Source organism: Ambystoma mexicanum, chromosome 6p (assembly GCF_040938575.1).
Source record: "Ambystoma mexicanum isolate Mex_15411 chromosome 6p, UKY_AmexF1_1, whole genome shotgun sequence".
NCBI classification, from domain to species: domain Eukaryota; kingdom Metazoa; phylum Chordata; class Amphibia; order Caudata; family Ambystomatidae; genus Ambystoma; species Ambystoma mexicanum.
The window spans coordinates 346,422,803-346,449,898 of NC_090935.1; the positions used below are offsets into that span (position 1 = coordinate 346,422,803).

The 27,096-nt window shown below is 46.9% G+C and overlaps 1 protein-coding gene across 1 annotated transcript in view; it reads right to left on the reverse strand.

The window, feature by feature from the left end:
• AGXT2 (alanine--glyoxylate aminotransferase 2) overlaps positions 1–27,096 on the reverse strand; it is a 988,366-nt gene that overhangs the window by 313,180 nt on the left and 648,090 nt on the right. The window contains exon 8 of the mRNA XM_069627115.1: positions 17,518–17,618. Within this exon, the coding sequence (XP_069483216.1) occupies positions 17,518–17,618 (101 nt within the window). The remainder of the gene's footprint in view (positions 1–17,517; positions 17,619–27,096) is intronic.

The window sequence follows — 27,096 nt, forward strand, 5'->3', positions numbered from 1 at the left end:
CTGTAGGCGTGAGCAAAGCTTTTCACCATTCAGTCTATTGGAAAAAAATAAATTTTGGGACCCCCCCTATAACTTTGCCCCCACTGGACCAAACCTCACCAAACTTTGCAAAACAATTCAGAGTGGGCCATATACTTGTTTTGCGAAGGATTTGGTGAGGATTCGTCCAGCGAGAGCGAAGTTATAAGCCACCCAAAAAGTGCTCTTCCTATGGGATTAGCAATTTAACCATAACTAGACGGCCAGTACCGTGACTGTTTAATATATATATATATATATATATATATATATATATATATATGATAATTCATTTATAACATGCCTGTACACAAGTGTTTCTAGGCACGACAAGGAAGGGAAGTCATAAGGAGGACAAAGCTACGATCTTACTAGGCCTTGAGTAATTCAAATTGTGCAAGTGCGGGGGGATGGGGAGAAGTGTCAGGGGAGTATGGGGAGGAGAGTGTAATGGAACGCGCAGGTGCTGCCAAGGAGGTGGATCATAATTGCAGGGATTCAGGGGACTGCAGGGTTGCAGATACAGTCCCTAAGTGGTTGGGAGGCCCGGAGGTTTTGCAAGGGCAACCAGTCGTGGAAGAGCCTGGTCCTGAAAGTTCCACGGGTGGCCAGGTAACTAGTTTGCGCAGCAGACAGGGGCATCAGCAAGGGAGAGGGAGAGAGAAAGCAGAAGCAAAAAGGAGGTTCACTTCTGGAACCTTAGGCGGTCCTGCTCAAGTTTGAGGGAGGCTGTTCCAGAGGGAGGGTCGAGCCAAGGATGGAGATCTACCCCCCACTCTCTGCCTGGAGAAGTGTCTGACCCCCAGAGAATTAGAGGTGGTTGAGCGGAGGGCTCGAGAAAGAAGATGCTTAGGGAGAGAAAGTTGGATGCAGTGTGGTCCCCGGCCCCAGGAAGCCTTGTGGACGATGAGGAGGGTCTTGAACTTCATCCTTGCAGCCACAGGGAGCCAGTGGAGAGATGTCAGGGCTGGAGAGATACAATGGCTGGGCTTGAGGCCAAGGACAAGTCTTGCAGTCCTGTTCTGGATTAGTTGTAAAGGAAGAAGAGTAGAGACAGGCAGATTTAGAAAGAGGCTATCGAAGTAGTCCAGCCTAGACACAACCAGGGCTCTGGAGACAGTGGGCCTCATTCCGAGTACGGCGCTAACCAATGGCGTTATTAACGCCTTGGTTGACGCCGTACCCGGACCGGCAGCGCCTTGGTGGATGGCAGAATTACCGCCCCATTCCAAGGTTGGCGGGGCGGTAATTCCCCATTCACCAAGGCTCTTCCCCATCCCCAAATGAGCCCCCATAGGGCTCAATGGGAATGGGGAAGATGCAAATAACGGTGACCGTTCATTACGGTCACCGTTATTGGCTTGGAGGCCCCTTTGCGCCCTCGACTTTAACACCTGCTCAAAGCAGGCGTTAAGGGCGAGGGCGCAAAGGGAACTCGGAGTATGGCGGTAAGGGATTACCGCCACCGGTCTCGTTACCGGTGGCCGCTATCCCTTACTGCCATACTCGGAATGAGGCCCAGTGAGCTTCTGTGGGAAAGTGAGAAAAGCAAGAATACGTCTGAGGAGTTGCAGCTGATAGTGTGACTTCTTAGAAACATCAGAAATGTGAGAAGAGAAGGAGAGGGTGGAGTTGAAAATGACACCAAGGTACTTAGCCTCACAGGAAGGTGCAGGTAGAGGGCCCAGGGTGGGCGGCCAGAGTGAGAGAGGGAAGGCGTGAGCAGGTGTCCCAATGAGGAGGATCTCAGTCTTACTGGCATTAAGGCAGAGATCGCTGGAGGCACACTATTCCTGAATTGCGGACAGGCAGTCAGGTATGAGAGAAGGAGCAGAAGAGACTGAGGGATGACTGAAGGAGAGCTGAGTGCCATCCACATAACATGGAAAGTTAGAACAGAGGGTAGAGATGCGGTGGGGCAGAGGCGCCAGGTAGTGGTTAAAGAGCCAGGGAGAGAGGTTAGACCCCTGGGGAATACCACATGTAGAGAGAGAGATAGAAGAGAGAAAGGACCCAAGTTGGACCTGGGAGGGTCAATCAGAGTGAAAGGAGGTCAACCATGCTAGGGCCTGACCAGTGATACCCAGGTTGTCACAGAGACGATTGAGCAGGTTGGCGTGGTTGACTATGTCAAAAGCAGAGGACAGAAGGAAGATTAGAGTCTAGATTAGAGAGCAAGTATTCCAGGGTGTTCAGGAGAGCAGTTTCAGTGCTTCTGGCTGCTCAGAAGCCAGACTGGTGGTCATTGAGACAACCAACAGATTCAGTATGTAGATTAAGCTGGAAGATGGCCAGCTTTTCCAGGAGTTTACCCAGATCGGAAATGATGGAGATCGGGCGAAAGTTTGACAGAGAGGAAGGATCGGCAGAGGGCTTCTTAAGGAGGGGGTACACAAGGGAGTGCTTAAGGGGGGATGGGAAAGTGGCAAAGGAGTGATTGCAGAAATCGGCCAAGGCTGGAGCAAGGTTGTCGATGTGGTACTTAATGGTTCTGGAGAAGCAGTGGAGCACCTGTTTTGATGAGACTTTCATAGATCAGACTTGTCTAGAAACATCGTCGTGAGTGAATAGGGAGAAGGAGGAGAAAGGATGAGGAGACACGGCTGCAGAGGGGGCTGGGGTGGTAGAGGCGGCAGGCCAGTTTGTCAGAGAATGAGCCAGATGCCCTCCACTTCCTCTCAGCCACCATAGACTTGTGTTTAAGGGTGGTGAGGTCAGAGTCGTACTGAGAGTTGCACTTGGATGTGGGCTTCAAACAGATCCTCATGACAGGGGCAAGGACATCAAGAGTATTAGAAGTTGGAAAGGGCTGTGTCAGAGTGTGAGTCAGCCGCAGGTGTAGGAGGAGGAGACAAAGTAGCAGACAAAGCCTCCACTGACGCATGCTTCATGGGCCGGATGATCGAGAAGGTGGGTGGCAGTGCTGGGGTCGGCTTAACCTGAGGAGCAGAGAGCAACAGGTGAGAGGAGAGAAGAAAGTGGTCAGTCCAAGAGAGAGAAGTTGTGAGAGGGTTGGAGAGGGGAAGTCTGATGAGATCAGAACATCCAGGGTGTGTCCTGCAGAGTGAGTCAGGCCAGAGGAAAGAATAGAGAGAGAGAGAGAGAGAGAGAGAGAGAGAGAGAGGGAGAGAGAGAGAGAGAGAGAGTCGCAGAGGGTTATGAAAGAGCCCCGAGGAGGGGCTAGAAGCATTCAAGTGGACGTTGCGGTCTCTGAGGAGGAGAGTTCAGAGGTAGAGGCAGGAAGGGAGGAGGAGAGGCCAGCCCACTATGAGAGGAAGAGGGCGACCTGGCCAGGCGGCCTGTAGATGGTGACCACAGTAACAGAGAGGCCATGAGAGATAGAGAGCCTGCAGACCAGGCATTCAAAGGAGGAGTAGGCCTGCGTAGGAATGACAGAAGCCGGGATCCACTCTGGGAAGATCAAGGCTACTCCACCTCCAGGGCGGTTGGCTCTGGGTTTGGAGAGGATCTTGTAGCCATCAGGGAGGAGAGTGTCAAAACTCGTGACTGAGCTGGCTGCAAACCAAGTCTCGGTGAGACTGAGTACATCCAGACCAAGCTCTTCGAGGAGATGGCAGATCTCCGAGGAGTGTTTGACAGCGGAGCAAGAGTTAAGAGTAGCAACGTGGAGCAGTTTGCTACTTTTGCAAGACCTCCGTGGGGGGTACAGGCATGAGGTACAGCCATCGGGAGTGTTAGAGGTGCCCAAGAGTGGGCAGAGGAGGAAGGAGGAGATGGCAGGGTAGTCAGAGAGGAAGAAGAGGGTGCCAGAGAGGTGGCGGAGGAGCCAGAGAGGAGTAGGTAGGAGTAGCAGGTGAAGGAAGGAAGTTGATAAGATGCAGCAAGCATTTATCAAAAAGGAGGAGATTGGCATGAGGGCCCTAGACTCTGACAGTACCATTTAGGTAGTCATTAATGATGGTCTTGGAGGGGTACAAGGGAGCCAGGAGGGCCACCCACCAGGTGCCACCATTAATGGAAGAGGAGGAAAAGGGAGCGAGAACAGAGACCATATGAGGGGTCCATAGCCCTGGAGAGGGAACGACAAAGAAGATGTCGGTGAAGGTCTGTCTGGAGGAAGCACTGGTGTAGGTATCATCGATGGGGAGTCCTGGGTTGGAGACCAGGATGTCCCTTTTAAGCTTCTTCCTGCCAGTCTTAGTGAGAGGGATAGAATAGTCGAAATAATAGTAGTTACAGAAGATAGGGGAGACAGAGAGCATCATAGAGAATGCGGGGCAGCCCAGGCAGGAGGGTGGCAGGAGTTCACACACTAGCGCAAACAAGAATGGAGGCACATGAGAGACAAACGAGGAGGGAGGCACAAGAGGGCTCACTCACAATTGAGGGGGCAACAAGTAAGTCCACCACAGAACAAGAACACTGGAACCTTGGGGGGCCCTAGTGGAGTGAGTGGAGCAAATAGTGCAACAAGAAATGTACACTACAATAGTACTCAAGGGTGTGAGAATGCAAGTACAACACAGAAAACGCAAAACTGGTAATCCTAGGGGACCTGGAGGGGAAGAAGAGAAATGCGCAAGATGCAGACAAGTATACAATATAATGATCACACTACAAAACAAAATATGCAAACACTAGTAATCCAAGGAGACCTGGAAGTAAGAGGAAAATGCAAGCGATGCAACGGATTGACAATACAATATATATATGTAATTCAGCCCAAGGAGTTTCAATGGTAAACAATTCCTTTTATACATGCTGCATTTTAGCATCAATCACCTGTGTTGAAAAGTAGGCCTCTGATTTTGAGCTCTGACAATTGCAATTGAGGCCCAATTTAGTAAGTGTATTTCTCTTTATTTGAAAACAGTCTTTTAATATGGCAGTTGAGAATGAAATACTGCCTTTTCAGTCTGGGACTCATCACGAGTTGGGCGGTATCCCAGCGGTATTCCCGCATCGATACAGCCCGTACTAATAGCGCTTCTGCTACCCGGTCCAGCGCTATTAGCGCCGGTCCACGGGTTTGGCGGAACGGTCCTTCTCCATTCCCCATTGGGCCCATTCAGGAATTTCCCCATTCCCCATTGGACCCAATGGGGAATTTTCGGCGCGATTACCGTCGGCGGTATTACCACGAGGTAATAGTGCCAAAAATCAGCAAATTCCCAGCGGATTGCCCCCCAGCTCAGAGCTGGGGGTAAATACTGCCAAACCCATGATTTGGCAGACCCTTAAATGCAGCAGTAATAGCGTTACCGCCACATTTAAGGATTACCACCCAACTCGTGATAACCCCACCTGTGTGTTTTCAATGCTTTGCATTTTAGGCCTGACATAGCCAAATGGAGTTTCTGGCTGAAAATACCCCACAAAGTAGAAGACTACAAAGGCCGTACTCCCACCATGTCCTACTGCCCGAGCAGCTAAGCCTACAGGTGGGAATTATCCCTTACTCCAAGCAGGCTTCCATACACAGTCAAATAGCAAGTATGGCAGTCAGATTAAACAGCATTACAAGGTCTCTGCATTGTTATGATTGCATTGGGGGCTTTTTCCATAAGAATTGAAGCGCAGTGCAAGCTTAATTCTTAGGACCGTTTGCAACCACTTTCTACATCCCTGTATGCAAAGCTCAAAGCTGCACTCATCGCAAGGAGCAGAAAAAAGAATCAAATGACTGAGGCTTACTATGACACGAAAAATCAAGAGTCATTTGGTGCCCCAGGCTATGCATTGGTTGCCCCAGCCTACTATGGTGGTCAGTCTCACAAGCTAAGGAGTAGTCCATAGTGAGTCTGACACTGAATGCATACAAAGCAATGCCAGAGCCTCACAAGCAGTGAACAACTCGGTTCTACGGTCTTCATAGACTTCTGTTTAAAAGTCTGCTTTTTCGGGCACTTTTGGTCGACATGAATTCGACTCTTTTTATTAATGGTGGGCGTGTGCCCCATTTTCCTCCTGCCCACACCTCCAACCACCACCTGCTCTGCCCCCACATACACATACACAGGTCTATGTATAAGTAATTGGTCGATTTCCACAAAAGTGCACAAACAAATAACAGCAGTCTATGAAAACATGTATTGCGGAACAACTCATATTGGCGCTTGAGACATACTCTATGAATGAAAGAAAGAGTGTGCCTAAGGAAAAGATGTTTTTTTTATTATCTTTATTGTGATATGGTTCAAATTAAAGCCTTTCAGATTCCATTGCATATAATTTGTTTGATACATAAAAACATGGTGTTCTAAGGTTTCACCTTTTGTAGGATCCTGGCACAGTCTACAAAAGCCGGTCATTTGTCGATATTTTTAGTCTTGCACTAGTAAGTACAAAAGCAGAAGAATATTAAAACTAAATCTTAAACATTGTGGGCGCCACTCTGAGCAGGGGAACTTCTTAAGGTATAAAGAGAAACAATTTAATGATTTTTCTATTTCACTAATAGGTTTTGAAAGTTTGTATTCGAAACCCGTATTTTGAGCACTGCACGAATCCAACTGCTGAAGTTTCATTTTACCCTCCATGGGATATGTGGAAAAGAGAATTGATAGACAATAACAAATAATAAACGAAGACGGCAACTCTGGATAACGGCAGACTTCTTCGGGACAGGTAAAACAACACAATAATGAATGTTTCGGTGGATTGCGAATCACATTAAAAAGACATAACATTTTCCAATTCACAGATTCTTCCATCAATGGGCAAACCAGCTCACAACGAATAACAGAAGCTGGAATTCCTTTATGTAATTTAAAAATAGGTCTCCCAAAAAGACCTTCTAATTTATACCAGAGAGGGATCCAATAAATCCAGCCCTGTAAGTAATCCCAGGAACTACCTTGTCTTCATAAAATCTTAGGTTTTGAATCAGAGAGAACCACCCAAACAAACTTTGAATACATTATTTTCGCCTGGGCTACCATGGTTATCACATTTGCCGTTTGAAGATATACCCCTACCAATAAAAAAACAAGGTAAGTCAGGTGATCCAGCTCCGGGAGTTTTACATTATTTAGGTACAGGGCAAAAGGTTTCCAGGTGAAGGATGCTTGCACTGCACATGCCTACGCTGTGCCTGTTCTTCGTGTTCGTGGGGAGCTTGCACTGCTGCTGGACACACTTGTTCTGTGTCTTCTGCAGAGCCTGGTAACTGTTCCTCTCAGGGTTCCCACTCCTATCTTTCTGTTATTATCCTCACAGTTTAGATTTCCTGTTTGGAGATGGTCACAGTTCCTAGTTCTCAGGACCTATTTGCTACGGTGTTCGGGCAAACTCCCTGGGGATGCAGAATTCTTTAGATTGCATTTGGGATAAGATTAAGGATTTATTTAGGAAGTAGCAGGATCTGCAGCTACTCACGACACGCTTGCCTGGTAAATGCCCATTCACTCCTTGGCCACTCTGCGCAGACTTCCATACCCGACAGTACTGTAACAGCATAATACTATATTATTGTGAATCAGTTTTGGTGAGAAGTGTGGACGTTGTGTCATTAAAAAATACAACTGTGGGGAAAGAAAACTGCTACAAAATCCTAGTCACAAGGTTCAAGCGTCTCTCCAGCCCTGGCACCAATGAAGAATTGTCCTGTAGTTTAAGCAGCAGTTTATAGGAGCCGGGACCTATAGGGTTCCTTGTTAATAATTCCCAAGGGCGGTGCACACTAGCAAAGAGGGACGATGGCCTATCGTCTACCTTCCAAACCTGGAGTCCCAGGTAGCCCTGTCTGCTCAGTTCCTCCCTGGTAGGGAGTAGAAGACATTGCTGTGAGGAGGGTATATCCTGTGACCCAAGATGCATGGCAGTACCGCAGGTATAGCCTGTCTCTGAGAGCTTCCCATGTTGTACCAGCAGCACTTGGTTCTAAATTTACCGGCCTGGCGAGTACCTCAGTGAGTGCTCGCTGGGGCCATGTTTCTGTGATATGCAAAGAGAGAGTGTCATATCTCCTACCAATGATTACCACAAGGAAGTAAGGTACAGGATCTTTTGTGAAGTATCTTGCATCAGGGCCAACCTTAGGGCAAGGCTGCCCAGGTGCCATTAGCCCAGCCCCCGCCCCCCACCTCCGCCACACCAGCTCTTTCAATCTCTCCCCCGAGCTGGCGTGGTGGGAGAAGGCGCGACAGGTGCTCTATTGGAATGAATGCAATAACAATTGGGCGCAGATGACCCGGGGGATCGTGGGAGGGAGGTGGGGAGGGGTCAACACATTTTTGTTTTGCTGCCCGGGGCGCTGCAGTCGCTAAGGCCGACCCTGCATGGCATAATGCTGCTCAGGTGAAACCCTACCAGTAATTGCACCTCTCTTTGAGCTCCTGGCCACAGGCAAGCAGTTCATCATGGCCGCGTTGTGTCTGTCTAACGCAGGTGCTTCGTGCCTAACCTCTAGTTCAGTGATTTCAACAGGTCTTCAGGACATTGTGAGGGAAGTCCCACAGACACCTAGATCGGATGGCTGTATCCCACTCACCTCTGGGAATTCCCGTGAGAGCTCAGTACAACCTTTTTAGGGCTCAACTTTGCTCTCGGATACATGCAGGGCTGACCGCCGTAGCTTTCTTATCTCACTGGAGACAGTGCAGTCAGCCTCTTCATATCAGGAGTCATGGCTGTGAGCATTAGTGTCTTGGTTTAGCAAGGTCATGTCTAAAGGATGGAGGGTGGTATCTGTACTTCTGCCCCCTATATGCTAGGGTAAAGGCACAGAACAGCCCAGTCAAGGTTCTCTACGTGGCTGCTATGGACGAGCAACCAAGGCTTAAGCTCTCAGGAGGTGATGTAGGCAGGTTCTTAAGTACAGTGTTTCCACAAGTCCACAAACTAGGTTAGGTGATAACACAGCTTCTTTATATAAAATAAGGTTCAGTAAAATATATACATATAAATAATAACACTTCGTACCCAGGTAATACTATTCAGAATATTGTAAAATATATACACTCTACGTGGTACTACACTAGATTTAAATTCAGTGATAAATGCACAACTACTCACAGTTTAAAAATGGCATGTGAATTCTTAAATCTGTTGTACTTGCATAGATTCAGGAAGAAAGGCAGGTTAGGCATAGGCAGTTTACTGGCAAACGATCTCAGATACTGATACTGTGTGAGGATCCCCCCACCTGGGCAACCTGTAATAAAAGTGTTAACAAGCCCAGTCCAGAAATGTTCAAAAAAGCCCTGCTTTGTTGTCAAAAAGTTCAACCACACCAATGTACCTGAAGCGGGAGAGTTTCTGGGCACCTCTTTGACGGTGCCCTTCGATAATTGACCCTCCATGTATTAAGGTGTCACTGGGGTGTCGAAAGCCTCGAGAAAATTTAGAACAATGCGCTTTAAGAGGTGTAGCGACTTTGGCCTCTCTGTCTCTGTGATTCTCTCTGTCTGTGGATGGTCTCCTCAACGGTTGAAGTACTGGGAAGATGAGACATGCAAAATACCTTGAAGAAAAAGCTTTGCTGTCGAAGGTAAGATCCAGTCAAACCTTGGAAGACTTTCGGCGGTGAGGGACGCAGGCACGGTAGCAGGTGTAGGATGTCCTGGTTCACGGTTGGCGGTCCTCAGTCTTGTCGATGCTGCAGCCACGGCACGTACCTCGGGGTATCTTCAGCGACTGGGACTCGACCACGGGCAGGACCTCAGACCTTCACCCAGTCAGTGTCCTCGGGATGTCTCTGTCAGCTTCTGGTGGCGGGAAACCCACCGGTGGACTTTCCTCGATAGCCGGCAACCACGACTCTCTCCAGCAGGAAAGAGTGGTCGACAGATGTGGCAAGGATGCCCCTTGAAATGTTCTTTGGCAATCTGGAACTTGCGCAGCTGCGGGCGTCAAGCAGCACTAGGTCGGAGTATCTCCTCTTTTGGGCGATACAAATGTAACCTGGCTTCCAGCGGTCACAACACTCTTTCCGACCCTGGTCGACGCCACTGCACTTCCTCAGCACAAGATGTCCAGGCACTCCTCTTCAAGACTCTCGATGGACCCCTTCTCCGGATGGCAGTCACACAGGACTGGCTTCCAGGGTGTTTCGGTGAAGTGTCTCAGTTTTGCACGATGTTCCCTCGTAGGTCGGTGAGAGGTCTCCTAGCGAGGTCCTCGCTTGGTTCTGTCTTCATATCAGCATAGAAGTTTTTGGATTTCGAGAAAGATGCAGCCGCAGACTTCTTCCTCCAACTGTGCTCTGGATACGCACTTCAGTGTCGACTTCGGCGTCGGTTTCCAGACGAGAACAAATTGGTGAGTGCAGCGTCCCTAGTTATACACATTTGTTCCCCATTCACTCAGCGGAGCCAGGCTCAGTCAGCCAATCATTCACAAGTACATTCATACAGGAAGTCAATCAATCATGCTCACAACAATTCAGGCTATTCACCCCAAACCAGACACCCATAACAAAGAATGTGGATTGAAGTAAGCACCCAGCCATTCAGAGCAGCACACTGCTTTCATGCCAGTTTCAGTCAGGGCTCTCTCAGTCATTGTGTCACACACAGAAACCAGACACCCACAACACAGAATGTGAGTTGGCACCAGACTCCATTCACACAGGTCCAATCCCAAGGGTGTACCCACAACACACAGTCAATGGGAAGGCTCCAGGCAGTCTGGCATGGGCTTTCCCTCAAGACCATGGGCCTCATCATGAGTTTGGCGGTAACCCTTAAATGCAGCGGTAGCTATTAATGCTATTACCGCCACATTTCAAGGTTCGCCAGATCATGACCTTGGCAGCTCTGAGCTGGGGGGAAATCCGCAGCAAATTTGCCAATTTTCAGCACGTTTACCGCCAGCAGGAAATCCGCCGGCGGTAATGGCGTGAATTTCCCCCATTGGGCCCAATGGGGAATGAGGAATTCCCGAATGGGCCCAATGGGGAATGGGCAATAAACGTTCCGCGAAACCTGTAATCTGGCGCTAATAGCGCCGGGGGTTTGGCGGTAGAGCTATTAGCGCCGGCGCTAATAGCGCCGTAGTTACTGCCCAACTCGTGATGAGGCCCCATATATGGATTTTCTACCCAACAACCACTCAGGAGGAAGGGACAGAGTCAGGGCTTCCCAGGACTTTGGGAAACAAGGTAAAAGGCAATAGAAACCAAGAGATCACAGTGGCCATTGTGCCTATTATCAGGAATCCATTGATTCTATAGCAGGGCCTGGCTGTCCCACAAATGGAGGACACTCAGAGCCACTCCCAGGTCAGCATGTAGATGCCACAAGCCCCTACCCTGCTCTATGGGCAACATGCAGGTTCCCCAAAACACACATAAAAGGTACAAGGGCATACCACCACACATGGGTGCCATAAGGGTATCCCATGGATGTTGTTGACCAAAAGTAAAACATGCAGAACTGCACTGTCAGAGGTCCACACTGCACCTCACTGGAAGAAAACGTAAAGAAAACATGCACAGAGAAATGGTAGGACAAGGACTGGGAGGCCCTGTCCCTCCATAAGGCATTTCCAGCTTCACATTATGGACTCCCAGTGATAGAATAGGGTGAATAGGGTTCATGGTCTTTCCATCGATGGAAATGCATCTAATGCCATTGCATTGAAATGCTATCTTTTACATGTAAAAGTGCATTTCCATCAAAACCAGTCCATTGGATATATAAATGGACAAGTTTAGATGGAAATGCACTTTAAAATGTAAAAAACAGTGTTTTGATGCATTTTTTGTAATGTTAAAACGTTACATGGAGCTGTCCAGTGCTGAAATTGCGGAACTGGCCAGCCCCTTGTAACGTTTTAAGGTTTATTGTATATTGGGGGGTGGTTCCCCCCAGCCCCCAACCCCCGCGCATCCCCCCAACCATAACCCAACCCTAATCTAACCGTTAATCTAACTCTTAATTTTACCCTAAATCTAACTCTAGCCCCAACCCTAACCCCTAACCCCAACTCCAACACTAAACCTAACCCTAATCTAACCCTTAATCTAACCCTTTATCTAACCCTAAATCTAACCCTAGCCCCAACCTTAAACCCAAACCCTAACCCTAATCTAATCCTTATTCTAACCCTAAATCTAACCCTAAATCTAACCCTTGTCCCTAATTTAACCCTACCCCTAACCCTAATTATCCATCGAAATTAACCATCTAAAATTATTCACTGAATATGCTTTTCGATGGAAAGGTATTCGATGAATACGTTTTAGATGGAAAGACCAGATACCGGTGAATAGCAAGTGAAGACCATTAGGTATAGGGCAATACTATTTCATCCTGTCTGGGTCCTAATCTGGTCATGGGGAAAATAGGAACCCTCTATAAAATCAATCAAGTAAACTCCTCCTTCCGGAGGGTAACATGGCATGCAGTACACCAGTAACATTTGTTAAATTCTATACATCGGGAACTTATGGTGCATTTTACGATCAACAGCAATTTATCAGAGGCGTGTCAGTGTATGAGCTGGACTTCAAGATTGCTGAGTGGTTCGTAAAAGAAAAGCATTTGCATGTTGTCTCCATATTGAGTCTTCGGGAATCACCTTCATGCTGCCAGAAGATGAAATACTGCAGGAGCCATTGAGAGGCCACAATACATGGGCCCACTACAGGGAACTCCTTGTCTGGTCTGCGTATGTCTTGTGCTTCTGAGTCTGCATTTCTGGTCTATGATCTACAGTTTCTGGCTAGTTTACATTTTCTGTTAATTGGGAAAATGGCTTTGCTCTTCTTCATGGCCAGTCCCAGATGTGCCATCCCAGGCATCCATGAAGCTTCCAGTCCCTTGGGAAATGGAGAATTCCTCTGCCGGGACGCTTACTGCACAGGCACAGACCCTACATCCACTTGGATGGTTCCCTCAGATCATACGTGACACAGGTGTTATCATGGGCCCCCTTTGCCCAGTTCACAGATAATTCCCGGATTCACTCTTATGGTATACAGTGTTAATAACGAGAAAGAAAATAACAAATGAATTTATAACGAAACGTAGATAACGAAAAATAACACATTTTGTAAAGAAACTATGTGTAGGGGGTAAAGGGGTAAATCCTGTGCGGAGGTGGGTTGATGTGGGTTTTTAGCAAGGGGAAACAAGGATTTGGGTGACAGACCTCACCCCAAAAAGAGGGAAAAAACGATTTATTTTCTTCATTATTTTTGTGTCATTATGAATTAATTCGTTATTTATTTATTCGTTAAAAACACATGGAACCCCCTCTTATTTACTCTGTTGAGGGATATAGCCTTCCCCTCTCAGCCACACTGTCCGTACTATGAAAGTAGCCTATCACAGGGTTAGACTCTGCTCTCAGGGACATCTCAATTTGAATGTTTCTGGCCCAAACTAATTCCACAACCCTTAAGAAATGTATGGAGTGGGCACTCCATAAGTATCTCTCTTGATTTTACCTGATTAACTTGATGTAACTTGAAGCAATAAACCTGATTAACCATACAAACAAAGAAAAAGAAAATGTATAGAGAAGTTGCTCCTCGTCAATGTCTAGAACCCTCTTGTCTGGATGGCTTTTCATAAGGCCTAGAGTTGAGTTAGTAAGGGGTTGGGTCAATTTGCTGGCCCATGGAAAGGTTTCCTGCTGGCGTCTTGCTGTATTTGGGGTGAATATGACAGAATATATGACCCAGAACCATGTCTCATTCTCTCCGCTCCGGCCTAATCTTGCACTCTCCCGTATTGGGTGCCTGTTTTCCTTCCACTCCTACAACTGCAGGAAATATTGGCCTACTTTGCTTTATCCTGCTGGAAGAATGATAAACATATGTCATCTACGGGTAAGGCCTTTAATTTCAGTGACTCCAGGGTGGGCCAGGGGAGATTATCCCTTTCCACTAATGTCAGAAGGTCTTGTCATTGTTGTATCCCCTCATGGGCCCAGCTCTCTCCTGACTCCACCTAGGGACCCCTCCTGCTGTGTTCTGGAACACAGGAAGCCCCCCCTCCGAGGGCAATATTGGCACCACAGGAGTGTTCTTTTCTGATATCCAAATGAAGTGCCTCCCATTGGCATTGACTCTGTTTTCTTTCCATCTTCTGGTCTTGGTGTACAGCTCAATCTATCAGTCTCATCCTGTGAGCGAGAGGGACCTCAATGCAGGCCTTATAGCTCTTTAGTAGTAGGATCTTTTATAGAATGTCTTAGCCACACATTCTTGTTGTCTTGAACAGGTAATCTTGACGTCAAAATGTCAGTGTCTCCATGGCCGAACTTTCCCTACGAGTATGTGGGGTCACACCGTTATTCCTCCTGTAGGCTCTGGTGAGTACTTGTGCAGTGGTTTGCCTCCCTAGGGGCAATAGTTATGATAGAGGGAAGGAAGTGATAGCCTCCTATCCCTATTCCTGCACCTACCCATATTCTTATCCGCCTCTGTGCTTCTTTCCTTGTCTCCTTTTCCTCTATCAATGGGCTGGTTTTTACCAGTTTTCAGAATGAGGTTCTCGGAATCCCAGGTCTTCTAGCCTAAACAGCCCAAGCGCAGAAGTTCTCTTTGTGAGGCATTGCCATCTGGCAAGGGTGCAAAACCCTGGCTTTTCTGATTTGTATTAACTAATAATAGAATGATGAGGGTCATTCCATGTCCAGAAGGGGAAATCTGGCAAACAGATTCCCCTTTTCCATCGACTCCATGTCAAAACCATAGTGCACTCGTGCCCTGCCACACCAGTAGCCTGATTTGCAGCACCTGCTCTACTAGTGTCACAGAGCAGGTTCACAGGTCACAAGATGCCCACTTGACAGCAGCAGAGACAGCCATGTCCCTGTGGCTCATAGGCAGCATTAAAGATATGCCCACCTGTAACCAAATCTATGATGATCATAAGTAACTCATGCTTTTGGCAGGGTAAACTCTAAATAAAAGCTATGCCTGTGTTTAGGGATAGTGCACAGTACTATTTATGATCACGACCGCCACATTCCCATTGATATCGTACATATGTCACTTCCTGTGAGTAAACTCAGCTGTAAAACGTGATTTGTATTATCCAAACTAGAACGAAGATCTGTCCCCTACCACTCCCAGAACATTTCAGGAGCAACCTCTGGTGTGGATAAGGACCTACCACTTTGCGCCAGAATCTCCTGAGCTGGAGAATAGACCCTGAATGGAACCATCCTATCCTCAAGTCTTTCCTTCAGACCAGCTGAAGCTCTGTGTTCTACCGCACCAAACCTGTTGCTCTGTGTTCACTGCTCTTGGAAAAAGAGAAAAGTCGCTGGTGCTGGTTGCTGCGCTCCTCCACTACATAGAACATTGCTTGTCCCTGCGACCAGAGGCATTGGGCCTCATTACAACCCTGGCGTTGGATCATGGTGCTATTAGCACCATGGTCCATGCCGGATTCCGCCATGGTGGATGGCGGATTTACCGCCCCATTCCAAGGTTGGCGGGGCGGTAAATCCCCATTCACCATGGCCCCTTCCCCATTCCCATTTTTGGCCCATAGGGCTCAATGGGAATGGGGAAGGCGCTAATTACGGCACCGTAACTTACAGTGCCGTAATTAGCACCAAGGTCCCTTAGCGGGTTGGACTTTAACACCTGCAAAAAGCAGGCGTTAAAGTGTGAATCGGGCGTTAAGGGTTTAACGGCGCCACAGCCTTGTACGGCGCCGTTAACCCCTTAACGCCAGGGTTGTAATGAGGCCCATTGTGTCCTGGATAAGCTTGTCAGCGGCTATGCCCGAAGCCATTGCTCAACACTGGGACTTGAACTGAATCACTGGAGTCACATGCAGACTCTTACCGGGGTTACAACCATGGCTTGACCCAGCTAGCTCTTGAACTACCGCCTCATTGATCACACAGACACTCCCAAGAACACCACTTCAATGACCGTCGCTCGCCGACTCAAACCGCTGTAGCCTATCGAACCCTCCAGGTGGCTAAAGCCTGATTTGGCCTGGCCAACTGCAAAGCGTTCCTGTGACTGTCCGACCTGGATACTTGAGAGCGGCCCTTCTACTGCACTGAGCACCCATCTCTGCCCCCTACTCAACGCTGCTTGCTGCTGGGGCCTCCAAAATTCTGCATGTCCGAACTAAGCCTGATCAGGTCGCATCTATCTTGGACAGCCCACCAGAAATGAATCCAAATATTGTTCACTCTGAACTGCCCCCTCGGTCCACTGGGACAATAGAGATTGGTTAGGTCACAACTGCTCCTGTTTTCAACCAAGATATCCTTTTTGTGGTTAGTACTTTACCTACCACTGCAGTTAATATGCTCAATGTGCTACATTCTCCAGTCACCTTCTGTTCTGGTCTTCCTTTGAGGTGGGTTTTTGTACCGTGTTTTCATTCATAGAACCAGGATTGGACATTTCCTTTATTTTGGACTTTGATGCTGGGTTGTTTGGGTCACTACTGGTTCACCTTCATACATCTCTTAAGAGCACAGCCTTCCCTCGGCCCACGTTACCACAAAAGGCGAAGTAGGTATATCTCTTAACGGTCTGTATTTTACTGTTATGATTGCATTGGTTTGTAGAAGTGTGAGGGCTGAGTGGGCCATTTTACCCATACTCATCCTTCTACTCCTGTGGAGCAAAATCCAATTCATCACACTCTTGCTGCTCAAAGGTTCATTCTAATTGTTGGTAAACACCCCTGAAAAACACCTACTAAGTTATGTGGGGTCGCAGGTTGGGTCAGTTTGTTTGTAGCGTTCTCTGTGTGTACCCTGTGGCCCACCTTCTGGGAATATCCCGAACAGTGGGTGGAATTTGGGAGGGGGTGCCATGTAAGTTGGGTTGGTTTAAGACTGCTTGGTAGGTCCTCAAGTGAGTAAGGACTGTGCCAATGAAGTCGACGAGGAGGTAATGGGCAGATTACTTACGGTAATCTTTTTTACACCGAGTCTTCTTACTTGTCACAATCCTAGTTTCCCACTCCTCCCCACCCTGTACCTCATCAGCTTGGTATGAAACAGGATGTGGTATGGGTTGCTCTTATAGGTCACATGATAGTAAACCAGAAAAAACAGAGGAAGGACTAAGTCAGTGCCTGGAGTCTTTCTCCTGTTTTTGTAAAGGGTGTTAGGGAGAGCCTGACTAAGGGGCCAACGTCTCTGGAAAGGACAATGACAAAGAAGACGAGGAATGATTATTACCGGTAAGTAACTGACTGTTATCATGTTTACACGTTTGTACAAAATCATACACAACATATACTCAAACTCAACACACAACTCACTGTAAAAGAAAGCTCTAATAGCTTTGACAGTGCTTTCTATATTTGTATGAAAACCAAACGTTGCACAAATGTAGTTGTGTGCATTTTTTATACACCAGAAGGATGCAACTATCTAGTTAGTTATTCAGTTTTATAAAGGGTGACCTAGGACCTTATTAGTCATAAGAGGGCTGAGGAAACATGATTCAATTTGTTGTGAAATATCCTTTACACTTTTATTTTTGCAGTTAGCTGCACAGTGCAGTTAAAAAGTATTTAAGTTAATCAAGTTAAAGAGCTTTCAAAATTAGCAGTGCAGTTTTAACAAACCAGCTACAATTCTGTGCATGACAAATCTCACCTGGATTGGTTCAGCGATAAACCCAGCTATTTGTTTAGGCACACATGTGTCTAAAGTCTCCTTTAACTGGTCCACATACTTGTCCTTAGCCTGGCAACATCCTGTGATGAGAAAGCACACACATGCTGTCATAAATTCCTTTCCTTCATCATGGATATGTGTTGCACCAAACCCTCAACAAAGTTAATTCTCCAGTGGTTAATCCTTCTCCATACAATAGGATCTGAGTCATTCAGAACACGTCATTGGATGCACGCTACATTTCATAAACTATTTTAACATTGTCGAAAATGTTATTGGAAATCTGAGCACTATAGGAAATTACTTGTAAGTAGCCATGGGAAAATGCACGTTTATCAATTTCTCAATTTCTTCAGAAAGAGCAAATACACAAACGTACTCTGATATGTAAAAAAAAACAAGCAGTGTCAAAATCTATGCGTTTGAAGTTATTTATTGCATTTTACATTTTTAGGTAAGAGGACAGTAAATTCTTCTGCCCTACAAACCCAGCAAATATCAGGGGCGTGTCCAGGGAGTGGGCTGGGTTGGCACGTGCTCCCCCTGGTTACCCCAGGTGCCACCCCATTATCCTAAACTAGTGAGAGAGAGAGAGAGAGAGAGAGAGAGAGAGAGAGAGAGAGAGAGACACAGAGGGGGGCGGGGTGTGTGTGTGTGTGTTTTTTTTCTCTCGTACTTCAAGCCACCCCTGACCACTGCATACGTCAGTGCCTCATTTGGCCCACCCCAGTCAAAAGAGTCTGGAATCATCACTGCCCGTAATTCCAAACATGCTTGGAAGTTAGACCGCCTGACACATCTGCGAGCCAAAATACACTTTCTCAATTCCAGATGCATGTGAAAACTCTGATCATCCAGGTATTTAGTGAAATTTGTAACTGACGATCTCGTCTGCTTCCACCTCATCAGAAAAGTTACCTACCTTCACCTCACAATGAGGGTCAGCACTTTAAAACCACTATGGTGGTGATGTGCACAGGACAACAGACTAATGTAACAATTTCCCAGCCTGCCCTGAACCAGAAGCCGATACAACGCCACATAAATTGGTGTTGTTTGCTTGTTTATCAACGTTTTTTGTCTTTCTTAAAGTTCGCACTGAAATTGGGGTTGGTAGAAAACTGTAATCACCACTTTTTGTTTAATTGATCACACTCGTCTGGCCTGGCTGATCTCCTGAAGACTTTCCCCTGTACCACCTTCTCCTTGTCTCTCTGATGCTGCCACCTGATGGTGTAAGTGCCAGACAAATAAATAAATATCCAGCACTATAACAAGCAGGGGTGAAGCTGGCGGAGTGTTTGCTGTGAGTGTTAAGGAATTGCACAGAATGCTGCTGGTGCTGCTGGCGTTCCCGTTTGGACAGTGTCTTTCTACCATTGTGACTGCCATTTTCCCAGTGGATTACAAATACACTCCCTCCGACGCGGAGTGTTTGCCGAGTGTTCGGTGAAAGGTGAACCGGTCCCCCACGGAAGTGGAGCTGGACCAGAACTGCGCCCATTGAACGCGCAGACAGGTACGTTTGAATTACAAGCCCTAGCGTAAGATCAGACACAATGATTTGAAGGAATCCCTGACACTCCTGATACCCAAAAATAGTTCCCTGACAGATACCTTTGGCTGGTATTGAGGCGTCTGACCACCCAAACCCACCTTTGGATGATGTGTCAACAGATAGCCAAAGGGACCATGGTCCTATCCGGAACCCGGCCGACAGCCTTGGAAGCCGGCGGAAGCAGTCTGTCTTCGGTCTCGAGCCAGCAGTGTGGCGGCTGGCCCTCAGTCGAGGATGGAAAAGCGTGCTAAACCCAGGCCCGGAGAAGTGGTTTCAAGCAAGCTTAACATGGAAGACCCCCTCCTAGTTGAGCCAACGGAGGATGACACTGAAACTAAACCTTGAAACCCTTGTGATGTGTCAGACCTCACGGAATCAACCATGCCGAGAGTAAAAGAAAATCGGGATGCAAATGTAAACCGAAAGCAAGTTCCTAGAATTCATGCTACACAGGGCAACGAGTTGAAGAAGGCCGTTGCCTCTGCAGAATTGTCCTCACTGATCAGGGAAGTCCTGAACAGAAACGTGGACATAAAGTAAAAGTGGCGCCGTTATTCAAAAAAAGATGCCACTCAGTCTTTGATGTGGGGAAACTGAAGTGGCAATTTAGAAGGCCAGCAAACAGAGAAGTAAGTGGGCACCACTGTTTAGAAATATTCTTCAATTCAAAGTCCATATATACTATTATACTCGTTGAAGTTCAAAAGAAGCTGGCTGCGACAAGTCTGGAGACACCCTGACTACAAAACACAACAAAAGCAGGAGACCGAGTATGAATACAAGGTCACACAGCCGCTCTCAAAATGACGCAGATATGGGCGTCAAGTTATAAAGTTCAAAAACTTTCTTGTGTCAAAAAGTATTTCAATGCTCAAAAAAATGAAGGCATGAAGTAATCAGTTGGTTTTTCAAATTCTAGTTTATCCAAAACATAAAGCTGTCACTAATATTTTCTTAGTGAGAGGAATGTTGCAGCAACACATATGTACAATAGACTAGGGCCAACGCATTTCGGAAAGATTTCCTTCTTCAGGGCCAGTCTACACAGTTCCAAATCAAAAGCAAAGTGCAACAATAATAGTAATGCCATTACATATAAATAATCAAAGTGATTTAAACATACCAGTCAATGGATAGTCCCATGGTGCAAGCGAAATATTGAAAAAATAGAAATAAACACAAATAATGAGTGGAATGGAATAGAAACACAGAAAAAATAAAAATGTGAGAAAGTAATATTACCTTAATGAAGTTGCATGTGTAAAAACATACGTTGTAGAGCCCACAGAGAGCGGGGCGCAACGTTGTAGCGTGCATACAGTTGCTGAGATATTGAAACGATCACGATATCTAGTGGGAAGATAAAGATCCGGGTAGCTAGGGTTATGAGACTATGGACAGATACAAAACTGTTACAAGGCATTTCGCTATCCGGAACCGTGTTCTGCACGCAGAAGTATTCTCTCGCTCCGTATGCACTCGGTCTTGCCTTAAATAGATCTGATATAGTGACACTTCTACACCACATCCACAAGTTAAGAGTGGTTAACTTGGAGGATATTAAAATAGTATGCTTCTCGTACGAAAAACTCCATGACAGCGTCAAACTACTCATGAGGTCCGCCTATCTGACCCTGCTTCTGGTGGAAGCAAAGGATGAGCTACGAATATCGGGATTTGATGTGAAAGGGAGAGAGACACGAGAAGAAAACCGATGGGAAGGGAAGAGAAACCCTGCAAAGAACATTGAAGACTGGAAAAGTGTGTCCCCTGATCCACCACGATAAAATACAGAGACCGAAGAAGGGATTGCTCCCTTTCTGTATCTCACAGGCATGATAAACAGGCCATACCACATCTACAAATCACTTTAGTTAGGAAGGACGAAGCTGAGAAGTCCAAAAGATGAACATCCCAAGCTCAGACTAATGTCTTGTCAACTGAAGATCCCCAATCCTGGAGTTGGCTGGCCGGAGCACTAGCCGCAAAACATCATGACTAGAGCCAGAAGAGGGTGGGGGCCCGATCCCTGGTGATGAATCGTAGAACACGAGAGGGTGTGCCCATCTTTTTAACAACAAGGACCCTGTGATAGCCAAACTTGATATAATCTGTATTCTGGAAGCCTGGCTGATGGAAGCTCCAGCTTTCGATGGCTATCTAGTTCTCCTAAATAAGGCAAAAAACGGCCTACTCGGTAGGCCCTCGGCAGGCCTCCTGGTCACGCTAAAAAATTGCCTCAATATGAAAGTTAAACAGACAATGAACCTGAATGCCTATTTCCAGATTATATTTATAGCCTTAGGAGAATTGGACAACAAGGATCAAGACCTGCTGCTTCTATTCAACCTATATTGGAACCAAGATATGAAGGAGGGCGAAATGTTTGTGGAGCTCGTTACTGACGGGATTGATGAATTCTATGCAAATTATAAGAATTTGGGAGTGACAATCTGCAGTGATTTAAATGCCGACTGCCTCCAGGTAAAACCGGTGGAGGGGCATCGATCCGACGGAACTAAGAGATGCAGAGATAGCGAATGGTCAGAGGAAATGGAACTAAGAGGGTTCCACATGCACAATGGAAATATGATGGGAGATATACCAGCAAGAACAACTTCGACTAATGGGCTCAAAGAAAGTGGCAGGTGAGGGTCGAGCTGGGCGGAGGAAGAAATAGTTCCTGACTATTGCCCAGTGACATTCCCAACGTGACAAACGATTTTGTGACTTGGCAACAACAAGATCCAGAAGATGTGGAATACGGGAAGGCTTTGATTGCCTTCAGAGAAGTAAGTTGCAGAGACATGAAGCCATTGCTCAAACCACGCCACTCATATGATAAAGAGGTCTTGGCCCAAAATAAAACCCTCGGGAAGGACCTGTAAAAGATCAAGAAGCCAATGACAAACACCAAAGACTTATTGGAGAAGACAAAAATACAAAAATTGGATTATCCATCACAGAGCAAGTGCTCTCCAAAGGGACACAGTAGCAATAATAGGCGCCCTTAACAATGACAACAGCAAGACGGTTTGGCAGCTCCCAAATGGGAAGTAAGAACAACCTGCCCATACCAACTAAACCTCATATCTGAAGAGGTCTGGTTGGACCACTTTGACATGCTGTTTGAGGCAAAGAAAAAGAAAAAGAAAAGAAAAGAAGACGATATAGAGGCCAAGAAATGGAACATCGAAATTGACAGGGATGAGATTCTCCTGTTAATAAAGAAAGCTAGCCGGTCTCATGCATCGGGCCCTGTGTAAAGACCGGTAGGGGGTGTCTGTACTTCCGCTCTCTATATGGTAGAGGAGAGGCACAGAGGACCCTAGCCAAGACTCTCTATTACGGTAGCAATGGACGAGCAATCAAGGCCTAGCTTCTCAGGAGGTGATGCGGGCTGGTTCTTAAGTACAGTGTAGTCCCCGAACCCCCACAAAAGAAGGTCCACACACTGTATTACTGAAAACACAGTCTTTATATAATTAGTATTCAAAGGTATGTACACGATCACAATAACACACTTTGTACTTGGAAGTCAATAATGATAAATATATACACATCTAGAGTGGTACCACTAATGTTATCAAATCTCATTAAAGTGCATCAACTGTACGATTAAAATGTCACACAGATCAATAACGAGTAGACCAGCAATAGATATAGGAAGGAACGTAAGCTGGTTGAAACAATAGGCAGAATGCTGGCCCCGTTACCTAGACACAGTTCTGTTTGGAGATCCCCCCACCTGGGCAACCTGTAGATAAAGATATATAGCACAAGCCCAGTCCAAATGTTCAATAGTCTTACTTCTTCCTGTTAAGGTTTTACCCCCCAATGTACCTGGTGGAGTAGAGTTCTCCGACGATGCGCCGACCGATCCTTCTTGAGTGCCTCCCTTTCAGGCGGGAGCCACGGATCATCGAGAGGTGTCAGGGAACTTGGCGTTCAGTGTCGAGGAATCGACGGCCCTTCTTGAGTGCCCTCCCTTTAAGGCAGGAGTCACGGGTCGTCGAACGTCCGACGGTGAACAGGGTGAACTATGGCAGGGAAGTGGCCGCTTCGTTCCTAGCGGTGCTCGTCGACGACAGAGCGTTGGCGTCCTGCAAGGAAGAGGCGTGCGGGGAACCTCGGTGACAATAGTTCTGGACCGCAAAGAGATGATGAAGAACTGTGGCCCAGCAAGGGCGTCGAGTCTTCGGCGTCTCTGTGGTTTGTAGGTGGCGGGAAACCCACCGGTGGATGCTCCTCGGCGCGTCGATGGTCGGGCCTTCTCCAGCGGGAGACAAGCGGATGACGATGCAGGCGAGAGCGTCCGATGATCAATGGAAGTTCTTAGGCAAACGGGAGCACGGCGGCTCCGGTCGGCGACGGCGGTCATCAACAGGGGTGGACAACAGTCCGAGTGCTTCTCCCTGGAGGTCCGCAGCAGCCCCCGTATCGGGTCGGCAGCCTGTCGAAGGTCTGTCTACCAGGGAGCGTTGGCAAAGATCAGCTGTGCACGATGGTCCCTCGTAGCTCGGGCAGAGGGCGCCTTACCAGGTCCTCTCTGGGTCAGTCCTTGGAGGCACAGCCGCTTTCAGATTGTGAAGGAGAGCAACAGCAATTCTTCTCGTCCAGCAGGGCTTCAAGGTCAAGCGTCAGTTAATCCAGTTACTCGTCGTAGTGGACGTCAGCTTCTGAACACGATTCCTAGCAGTGAGAGGTCCCCAGATATACTGTTGACCTCCCATTCATACCGCTGGGTCACACTCAAGCATCCAATCACGACTACGGGCATTCATGCAGGCAGGCAGCCAATCAGGCACACGAGGTATTCAGGCCATTCACTTCTCCCCAGACACTCACAACAAGTTATGTGTATTGGGACAAGTACCGAGCCATTCAACACTCCAAGCTGCATTCATACCGGTTTAGGGCAGGGTTGTCTCAGTCATTGTGTCAACCACCAGATACTAGACACCCACAACACAGAATGTATATTCGCCACACACTCTATTCACCCAGGTCCCACTCACAGGAGGTACCCACATCATACATCACCGGGAAGGCTCCAGCTAGTCTGACTGGGCCTTCACAACAACACCATATATGGCACTTCCATCCAACAGCCAGTCAGGCGGAAGGGACAGAGTCAGGGCTTCCCAGGACTTTGGGAAAACAAGGTAATGGGTAATACAAAGCAAGAGGCCACCGGGGCCATCTTGTTTTCCATCAGGAATCAACTGATCCCAATGGCAGGAGCGGGGTATCCCAAAATAGAGGATACTCTGCGCACCTGTCATATTCAGCATGGAGCTGCCACCAGCCCATACCCTGCTCTGTGGGCCACCCACAGGTGCCCAAAAACATACACTAGGGGCACAGGGTTGTACCCCCACCCATGGGTGCCATAAGGGTATCCCACGTGTCCGTTCACCAAACCAAAAGAAAGAGATCTGCACCGCCAGGAGTCCCACATGAACTCCTGCGCAGAAAACACAACAGAACACACGATAAAAAGCAGTAAAGGACAAGGATACGGAGGCCCTGTCCCTCCGATGCATTTCCAGCATCACACTGATGGACTGTCCAAGACCCTATTGAAGGAAGCCCCGGAACAATGGACTGACCTCTGTCAAGCACTGTTCCACAGGATCACCAAATATGGGGAAATTCCTAAATTCTGGAAAAATGCGATTGTGGTTCCTATATTTAAAAAGGGAGACCGTACAGCTCGGGAAAATTATAGGCCCATCGCTTTGTTGGATGTGGTAGGTAAGATCTTTGCCTCGATTCGTTTGAGACAATTGAGCGAATGGATAATGGCAACTAGGAATGTTTACATCAGGCAAGCAGGCTTTGTGAAAGAAGCAGGCTGTAGCCTAAACCTATTTCTGATCAATCTCCTAAAGCTCAAAGTGAAAAAGAACAAAAATTTACCTAGCTTGCATAGATCTTGAGCAGGCTTTCGACAGTATTGACCGGGACCTACTGTGGGAAAAACTAGAACAAAAGGCTGTCCAAAAGACCTGTTAGCAGCTATTAAAGAGCTGTACTCTGGAACCAGCATGCAAGTTAAACTTGATTCCAAAGGACATCTGACCAGAAATATCAATGTCGAGAAAGGGCTGAAACAAGGATGTCCACTGGCTCCAACATTATTTAACTTCTTTGTTGAGGATTTAAAGTTCAACCTGGCGAATAACACATCCTTTCCAGCAAAGAGAAATGGAACTTCTCTGGGATGGTTACTTTATGCCAATGATCTGGTACTAGTGGACCAGACCCAGATCGGCCTACGACACTCAGATATTCTGCAGGACTACGTCAAAGTAAATGGCCTGAAGATATAAGTCAGAAGTAATAGTATTTGGAGCAGGGAAGAGCAACAAAGGAAAAAAAGAATGCTGGTCCCTGGATGGGAAACATCTGGCCTCTGCAGAAGAGATGAAATATTTAGAGCTAATCCTGAGCTCAGCGAATGGATAAAAAGCTGTGGAGCAACTGCTTGAAGAGAAAAGCCAAGTATTTGATATTGCAGGGAGTAACCATCAATAAATGATTTGGAAGATTCTCTCTTCAACCAGTTGTGACATTTTACAGCCAAAAAGTCGCCCCGATTCTCACCTGTGGCGCAGAGACCTGTCATGGAATCAGTTGGGGGTGTTGGGGCTATCTGGAAGGTTACTTTTGGAAACAGATACTCCATCTTCCAAAAGCGACACCAGTGGCAGTTAGAAGGCATGAGCCAAGCCTTGCCGTCACTCTACATGAGCGTGACATGGAAGCCCTGCAGTTGTTTAGAAAATCAATCTTGCCAAATATTCCGCCTCAACTGGAGATCATAAATACCAAAGACCCTGATACGAAGGACTGGGCACTGGGCCTACAGAAAAATCTGTGCTTAGAAATACTACAGGACTTAGGGGCGTCGAAAGAGATCTTATGCAAGAACCCGACGTATGTCAAAAAAATACTTTGGGCTGATGACTGGCGAATAACAGAGGAAAAATGAGCGAGCTCCATCACTCATAAGCTCTCACATATTAACCATAGGCAATTAAACATCCTACCAGGATATCTGAAAATGTTTCCGAACAGCAAACAGCGAGATCTCTTTCTGAGATTCAGGTTGAATGTCCTCCATACTAAAACCATGTTAAAGAGATAGAGAGGCATACAAGTAGGCGGTTAATGTTGCCTCTGTGGAACCCCAAAAGAGTCTTTAAAACACATGACACTGTTCTGCCACAGCCTAACAGACCTAAGATCGATCCACCTCTCCAATAATCTGTTTAAAAAGATTCGGCTGGATGCAGAACTTTGGTGGGAGACCTTGTATGGAGGGCAAAACCCTAAAATTGTGTTCGGCCTGATAAAATTCTTGGAAGCAATGTTTATTAAGTTGGAGAAGAACAAGAAAATGCAACTGTCTAGGCCAATTGGTCATAAAAGGGCTATTGGAGTTGCCATGAACTGGTCGCTAAGGAGGACCAAGAGGAACGTTTTGCAGATTTTATCAAGTGTGGTATGAAAGTTTAATGGAAATTGTTAAAAAGTTTATGAAAACTGAATAACAAAATAAAAAATTAAAAAAAGCTGGACACCATGCAAGGCATGTGTGTCAGGAGCAGGCAAGAAATTAGTAGAATGCGCTGGCTTGTTGGTCTTGGTAGTCACCACATTCAGTCCAGTGTCCAGTGACTTCTGGGGTGCCCATATTTACCTGGTAAGCTATGACATTGTATGGACAGGGGGCATACAAGCTATCGCCACTACAGACAACTCAAGTCTGTGGGAAACTTTCAGAAGCCTCTGCCATTTTTGTGGATCTCTAAAGCTATGATATCCACTCCAAATCTTACTAGAGTTGTAAACGTAGCCAGAATCTGTCTGAAATTGGCATAGTTAACAATTCTCCTTATGGTGTACTTATGGAGGATTGCCATCTGGTGAGGGTGAGCTAGCCCAAGCTTTTTTGATTATTAATTAAATAAATTATGCAAATAATCCATCTG